At 43.3% G+C, this 8,497-nt stretch overlaps 1 protein-coding gene across 9 annotated transcripts in view; it reads left to right on the forward strand.

The window, feature by feature from the left end:
- robo1 (roundabout, axon guidance receptor, homolog 1 (Drosophila)) overlaps positions 1-4,685 on the forward strand; it is a 687,941-nt gene extending 683,256 nt beyond the window's left edge. For all 9 annotated transcript variants that reach the window (XM_059650085.1, XM_059650094.1, XM_059650090.1 and 6 more), the window contains one exon: positions 3,295-4,685. In XM_059650085.1, the coding sequence (XP_059506068.1) occupies positions 3,295-3,309 (15 nt within the window). In that variant the 3' untranslated portion in view covers positions 3,310-4,685. The remainder of the gene's footprint in view (positions 1-3,294) is intronic.
- Positions 4,686-8,497: the final 3,812 nt, after the last annotated feature.

Here is an 8,497-nt window from a genome sequence, read left to right on the forward strand (position 1 = left end):
ACATTGAAAGAGAACTGAGCTATGTTCATCAGGTAGAGAGGAATTGAAGGATATGATGAAAGGGTGAAATGGAGAGGAGTGGTACGAGAATCCTGCAGTGCACTAGCTTTGGCCAATGGGGCTGATTGGCCTATTAATTTGTTATTTTGATGGACATCTTTGTAGATTTGGTTTCCTTATGTATTTTTTTTGTATCTTTCATGTTCACTTTATTTCTCAGCTTTGTTTAATTTGTTCTTGGCATGTGACTATCACAGACAAAGATGTATTACCATTCCCCAATTACCCTGGAGGCAGTGATGTTAAAGTGTGGAACTGTTACAGATGTAGGTATACCCACAGTGCTGTGAAGAAGGCTGCTCCAGGACTTTGACCCAGTGACAAAGAAGGAACAATGATACACTTCCAAGTTGGGAGAGTATGTGGCTTTAAGAAAAGTTCAGAGGTGAATTCCCGTGCATCTACTGCATTGTCCTTCTAGATTTCATTCCAGTTTGGCATCAGATCGTCCTATTATAGGAAAGATGTGGATGCTTTGGAGAGGATTCAGAGGAGGTTTACCAGGATGCTGCCTGGACTGGAGGGCTTATCTTATGAAAAGAGGTTGACTGAGCTCGGTCTCTTTTCATTAGAGAAAAGGAGGAGGAGAGGGGACCTAATTGAGGTATACAAGATAATGAGAGGCATAGATAGAGTTGATAGCCAGAGACTATTTCCCAGGGCAGAAATGGCTAGCACGAGGGGTCATAGTTTTAAGCTGGTTGGTGGAAAGTATAGAGGGGATGTCAGAGGCGGGTTCTTTACACAGAGAGTTGTGAGAGCATGGAATGCGTTGCCAGCAGCAATTGTGGAAGCAAGGTCATTGGGGTCATTTAAGAGACTGCTGGACATGCATATGGTCACAGAAATTTGAGGGTGCATACATGAGGATCAATGGTCGGCACAACATTGTGGGCTGAAGGGCCTGTTCTGTGCTGTACTGTTCTATTTTCCATGTTCTATGTTCTAGATCATTGAATCTATGATTCAGTGTCATGAACACTCCGCTACCAGACCTGAGATGATACAGGAATAAACAGGGAGACAAATGGATGAGAAAAGATATGGAACTCACCTCTTAAAGGAGATCATTTGGTCCATCATGTCTACACCAGCTCTCCAAATGACCGATATGACTTAGAGCCACTTTCCAGCCCTTTCCTCAGTGCCTTGCATGTTATTTCTATTTTTATGATCATTCCACTTAGTCAAAGGGTCAAGAATAAGGGTCACACTTTTAAAGTGAAAGGCAGGAGGTTTAGGGGTTGGTGGGGGACTGGAATGCACAGTCTGGGGAAGATGATGGAGATGTGTATCTTCACAATCTTTATAAAGTACTCAGAAGAACACACGATGTATCATAACACTCACATGTGGAAAAGGAAGACAAGTATAAGTAGTAGCATATTTTTGATGGTAAGACTTAATGTGCTGAAGGGCCTCTCATGTCCTGTATGATTCTATGATGTCGTGTCCTATTCAATGTCTCAATTGAACTAATCTTCAGCACAGTTCCAGGCAGCGCAATCCAGACCCTAACTATTCACTGTATGCAAAAGTTTGTCTCTGATGTTGCATTTGCTTCTTTAGCAAACTAGTTTAAGTCTATACCCTCTAGTTCTGAACCTCTTTTACATGTGGGAACCGTTCCTCCTTTCTACTCTGTCGAGTCTTGCCATGATTTTGAAAACTTCTTTTAAAACTTCTCTTCCCCTTTTCCTGTCCAAGGTGAACAGTTCCGATCTTTCCTCATAACTGAAGTGTCACATGTCTGGAACCATTTTCATGAACCTCTTCATCACTCTTTCCAGTTCCTTCACAGTCTTCCAAGACTGTAGCACCCAGAACTAGACACAGTATTCCAGCTGAGATCAACCAGTATATTGTTCATCACAACATGTCTGCTCTTATACAGTACGTCCCTGTTAAAACAGGCTAGGAACATTTGTGTAAGAAGCTGAGAGAACTGTGGATGATGGAAGTCAGGAACAAAAACACAAATTGTTGGAAAAACTCAGCAGGTCTGGGTCCAGTCCTGTAGAAGGTTCGCAGGATCTCAAACATTAACATTGCTTTCTCTCGACAGATGCTGCCAGACCTGATGAGTTTTGCGAGCAATTTCAGTTTTTATTTCTAGGAAAAGTTGTGCCTTATTTATTACCCATGCACCTAGTTACCCTTCAGTATAACTGAGTATCTCGCAAGGCCGTTTCAGAGGGTTCTGAAGAGTCAATCATGTTGTTACCTTGTCTAGGGTGATGCATAGGCCAGACCAGAATGTTTCTTGTATGAGACAATTGTCACCATTAGACTTTTAATTCCAGACATTTTATTGAATATGCTATAATGGGATTTGAACCCAGGCCCTAAGATGCTGCTTGGCCTGCTGTGTTCATTCAGGTCCACACTTTGATAACCCCTAGATATTACACCTCCCTGACTTACCTACATGGATACATCCAAAACTCTCTGCTCCTACACATCCTTCAGAATGGCACTCTGTAATGTACGCTGACTCTCCACACTCCTTCGATCAAAATGCGTCATCTCTTCATTGAACACCATCTGCCACCTATCTGGCCACATCACCAACTTGGTCCCTTTGAAGGACTACACTATCCCCTTCACAGTTTACAGTGCTTCCCCCAAGTTTTGTTGCATCAGAAAACATTAAAATGATGCTCCAGCATCTAGATCCTGGATATATTTTGTGACAAGTGCCTCAATACTGATTCAACACTGATGCTGGGTGGCATGGTGGCTCAGTGGGTAGCACTGGGTTTGATTCTGTGGGTGACAGTTGGTGAGGAGTTTGCACATTCTCCCCATGTCTGTGTGGGATTCCTCTGGGAGGTCTGGTTCTGCCCCACCGCACACCCCCTCCCGCCCCAACAACCCACCGATGTGCAGGTTAGGTGGCATGCCTGTGCTAAACTGCCCATAATGTCCAGGTTAAGTGGGTTAGCTATGAGGAATGCAGGGATAGGGTAGGGGGTGGATCTGGGTAGGGTGCTCTTTGCAGAATTGGCAGGCCTGAATGGCCTGCTTCCATGCTGTAGGGATTCTATGGTTCCTGAGAAACCCCACTACAAACTCTCCCTCCAGCTTGCTAGCTATGTATAGGCCTTTACTCTCACTCAACTGATTTTGTACACAGGTAGTAAGTATTCTTTGTCTTCAATGATCTCTAATGCGGTATTGCATCTAGCAGGTTTGTGTTGTTGACCGGTTTCCCTTTTCTATTTCTATTTACAGGAAACTGAGAGCTGAAGAACAAAGCAATGTCAAATGATGAACTCCGATTGCACTTTGGAGAGATCTATAACAGTTTTTGTAAAACTCCTGCCTTTGGATGATATTTGATGCCAGATATAATGTTTGGCGCAACAGTAGACCATGTAAATTATCAATGCTTGCATCACACTGATTGATCATGTCCTTTTTTTTCTAAACTGTATCAATTTTGACTTTTCGTTTCTTTTGGGGTGGGGAGGGACAATTTTGGCTTTTAATTATAATTTATGTCTTGATTTGACTGTCACTCAATTTGAAAACTTTTTTGACTGAGGTAGAGTTCCTACAACATGGAAAATTGAAATGGGGTGATTCATATTGTAAATATTTACTGGATTTTTTTGTCACACCTAATTAAACCTCCAAGTTCCTATTCAGCCCTGTTGTAAATAAGCTGTGTGTTAAACACCATCCTCCAAAGAATGGCCATTTTGGCGAAAAGCTGAATTGTTTTTAATAATATATGTAATTTTTTTTGTCGTTGTAATGCACTGTTTTAATTTTTTTTGGTTTATTTCTTGGTTTCAAAAGCACAATCACTAAACTTAATTTTGAAAGGAAAACCATTCTTTAATGGTACTTACGAATCTCCGACACCAATGCGGAGAATTGCATGTGACGAGAGAAAGTGGGGGGAGGTGAGGAGGAGATCGGAGAGGTGTTCAATTTTCCAGCTGTTAGCAGCTGCTTTGGGGAAGGGGTCAGTGAGGGAGCAAATGGAAACATGAGGTTCAATTCAGGAGGAGTTAGGAAGTCCCAGTTGCATAGAGCCTAGTGAAAGAAGCAAAGATTCCATTTGGTCCTTTGTAAGAGAAGGTTCTTGTCAAGAGGAGGACTTGAGACAAAATTTGTGGCTGTTTACAGTCAAGCAGACCAGTCTGCATAACGTCAATGAGGACTTTTGCCACTGAAAAATCTCTTTAATTGTCTTTGCTGATCTCTAAGCTGATTCTGCTCATTGTGGTGTGGGACAAGAGCAGGAGGTAGAGAGATGCAGCAACAGGATGCTGCTTGGTAACAGCTATATAATTAACAGGGTACACTATTTTACATTCGAGGGAAGGTACAGGTTTATACCTGATTGCCCCCTGTAAAAACTGAAGAGAGATCACTTTTCAATCTCATGTAACAGGCGGTGTCATTGGATCAAGGTTTAACTTTGGGACTTCGGATTAGTGGTACTAAAGGCAGTGGTGTATCCTGTGAAGGGAATCGGCAAACCTGTCTACGATGTTTGGTACTTTTTATGTAAGAGTTCATTTCCGTAGTCATAAATTTACGTAATCAGGATCAAATAATCCTTAAAAGTGTAATTTCCTTGCCACATTATTTATTAAAAATTGTCCTCAAAATCACAAAAATGCTTTGTGTTGCAGTACCTGTCTTTATCCCCTCAGAGAGAGCTATTTCTCAAAACTGCTGATGTATCACAGAAGGAATGGTAGTCCACAGGATGTTATTCACTCGTGGAATGTGGGTGTCACAGGCTGGGCCCCGCATTTATAGTTGCCCCTTGAGAAGGTGGCTTCTTGAACCACTGCACTCCTTGTGCTGTGGGTTGACCCACAATGCCCTTAGGGAGGGAATTCCAGGATTTTGACCCAGCGACGCTAAAGGAACAGTGATGTATTTCCAAGTCAGGGTGGCGAGTTGCTTGGAGGGGAACTTGCGACTGATGGTGTCCCCATGTATCTGCTGCCCTTGTGGTTTTAAATTGTAATAGTCGCAGATTCGCAAGGTGACAGCACAGTGGCTCAGTGGTTAACACTGCTGCCTCACAGCGCCAGAAACCTGGGTTCAATTCCCGCCTCGGACAACTGTCTGTGTGGAGTTTGCACATTCTCCCTGTGTCTGCATGGGCTTCCTTGGGGTGCTCCAGTTTCCTCCCTCAGTCGAAAGATGTGTAGGCTAGGTAGATTGGCCATGCAAGTTTGCCGGCAGTGTTCCAGGATGGGTCTGGGTGGGATGTTCTGAGGATTGGTGTGGACTTATTGGGCTAAAGGGCCTGTTTCCATGCTATGGGGATTCTAGAACATAGAACATAGAACATAGAACAGTACAGCACAGAACAGGCCCTTCAGCCCACAATGTTGTGCCGACCATTGATCCTCATGTATGCACCCTCAAATTTCTGTGACCATATGCATGTCCAGCAGTCTCTTAAATGACCCCAATGACCTTGCTTCCACAACTGCTGCTGGCAACGCATTCCATGCTCTCACAACTCTCTGCGTAAAGAACCTGCCTCTGACATCCCCTCTATACTTTCCACCAACCAGCTTAAAACTATGACCCCTCGTGCTAGCCATTTCTGCCCTGGGAAATAGTCTCTGGCTATCAACTCTATCTATGCCTCTCATTATCTTGTATACCTCAATTAGGTCCCCTCTCCTCCTCCTTTTCTCCAATGAAAAGAGACCGAGCTCAGTCAACCTCTCTTCATAAGATAAGCCCTCCAGTCCAGGCAGCATCCTGGTAAACCTCCTCTGAACCCTCTCCAAAGCATCCACATCTTTCCTATAATAGGGCGCCCAGAACTGGACGCAGTATTCCATTCTATAATAAGAATAGAAGAGCCTTGGTGAATTTCTTTCTCAGGCAACTGAAGAACACTCCATCACTTTTTGCAAAAGCTCCTACTTCTGTGCAGGAAATAGAAGAAGATATCAATCATCCCCTCAATTCCGTCCAGCCATTGGCTGATATATATTTTATCTCCACCCAAAGCCTACTGCCTTGGTTCTATAACCCTTACAAACCTTACCTCACAAAGACCTGACAATACACAAAAAAAGACTGCGGAATATGGAAATATGGAAATCTCAACTAAAACTAGAATCCGCTGGAGTATGAACAGAAAGTGCTTGGAAACTTCAGCAAGTTTGGCAATGTTTATGGAACGAGAAACAGAGTGAACATTTCAGATCCGTAATCCCCCCCAACTTCTTCAGAACAGAAGAGAGCTGGAAAATGGTGGATCTTTTTGTGTTGATGACAGAGAGTGAAACAGATGGTGAGGGTGCACGGAGGGAATGTTAATGGGTGGTAAAGGAGGGATAGAGATGTAAAATAAGTTTTAATGTTAAGTATGAAATGGGTCTGCTCTGCTGAGAGCAAAGCCAATGCCCCACAAATATGACATAGTATGGAGAAAGGTTGGGGGTCAAATCTTTCTTGAGGTAAGGAGACCAAAACTGGACAAAGTACTCCAGATATGATCCTACCAAGCTCTTATGCAACTGAAGCAACTATTCCTGTGCTGAAACCCTGGTCCAATAAAGGCTAACATAGCACTGGCCTTCCTAATGAGGAGATAGGAACTCAGAGGAGTAGGCAATTCAAACTCTTGAGCCCGCTACACTACTTAGTACAATTATGGCTCACCCCCAACTGCACTTCCCTATCCTCTCACTGTAATCCTTAAACCCATTACTAACTAAAAATCTATCTGTCTCCTCCTTACCCAATGTCCTCAAGCACCACTGTATTCTTGGGCAATGACTTCACAATGCTTTGAGAGAAGTAATTGTCCCTCACCTCGGTTTTAAATCAACCACCTGTTACCATACAACCATGACTTTACATTCTAAATGACCTATGTGAGGAAATATCTTTTCCATTGCTACATTGTCAGTCCCCTTTAGCATCTTATCTACCTCAATTAGGTCTCCTCTCAATCTTCTAAACTCCAGCGAGTATTGGCCTAAACAGCTCAAACTCTCTTCCTAAGATAAATCCCTCACCTCTGGAATCAATCTAGTTAACTTCCTGTGTACTGTCTCCAATGCAACTCAAGTAAAGGAACTAAAACTGTACACAATGCAGTCATGCTAATGCCACGCACAGTTACAGCAACATTTCTCTACTTTTATGCCCTATTCCTTAAGCAATAAATGCCAAAATTTCCATTTGCCTTCATTATTGCCTGCTGTACTTGCATATTCGTTGTCTGTGATTAATGCACAAGAACACCCAGGTCTTGCTGCACCAAAGCAATTCGAAGTGTCTATTTCAATAATAAGTTGTCTTTCTATACTTCCAACCAAAATGGATAACCCCACATTTATCAACATTAAATTTTATCTGACAAATTTCTACTCATTCACCTAACCTAACTATCCATTTGGAAATCTCTTCATTGCAACTTACATTCCACCGAATTTAGCACTATCAGCAAATTTGGCTGGAGCATTTTCTTTCCCAGCTTCCTAGACATTAATATAGACTGGAAATAGTTGGAGACCAAGGACTCTGTGACACCCCACTCCTTACGTTTTGTCAACCAGAAAAGTAGCTTTTATCCCAACTCTTTATTTTCTGTCGGTTAGCCAAACCTTGATCCAAACTAACAAATTACTTCAAACCTCATGCGAACTTATCTTGTGTATTCATTGTATGTTGTGTCCTGAAGTCCAGATATACAACATCTATGATCCACATTGCTTGTGACATCATTAAAAAAACCCTAGCTTGCAGCCTCTGAATATTAGCCTTCAGTGACTTACTGACAAGGGCACTGAAGTCCCTTTGTACATTTTCCAACCATCTACTAGTTCAAATCTGTCCATTCATCAAAAATGTCCAAATCCTTCTGCAACTTTTACCTTCTTGAAGTTGTTGAGGTTGGTTGGCTCGCTGAGCAGATTTCTCGTTTCGCAAAAGGTCCGTTACCATGCTTGGGAACATCCTCAGTGTTGCACAGTGACATCTTCAGTGCTGCACAGTAAGATTCTCAGTGCAGCACCGTAACATCCTCAGTGCAGCACCGTAACATCCTCAGTGCAGCACCGTAACATCCTCAGGGCTGCACCGTAACATCCTCAGTGCAGCACCGTAACATCCTCAGTGCAGCACCGTAACATCCTCAGTGCTGCACCGTAACATCCTCAGTGCAGCACCGTAACATCCTCAGTGCAGCACCGTAACATCCTCTGTGCTGCACCGTAACATCCTCAGTGCAGCACCGTAACATCCGCAGTGCAGCACCGTAACGTCCTCAGTGCTGCACCGTAACATCCTCAGTGCTGCACCGTAACATCCTCAGTGCTGCACCGTAACATCCTCAGTGCAGCACCGTAACGTCCTCAGTGCTGCACCGTAACGTCCTCAGTGCAGCACCGTAACGTCCTCAGTGCTGCACCGTAACGTCCTCAGTGCAGCACCG

The sequence above is a fragment of the Stegostoma tigrinum genome, chromosome 12, assembly GCF_030684315.1.
Source record: "Stegostoma tigrinum isolate sSteTig4 chromosome 12, sSteTig4.hap1, whole genome shotgun sequence".
In the NCBI taxonomy this organism is placed as follows: Eukaryota; Metazoa; Chordata; class Chondrichthyes; order Orectolobiformes; family Stegostomatidae; genus Stegostoma; species Stegostoma tigrinum.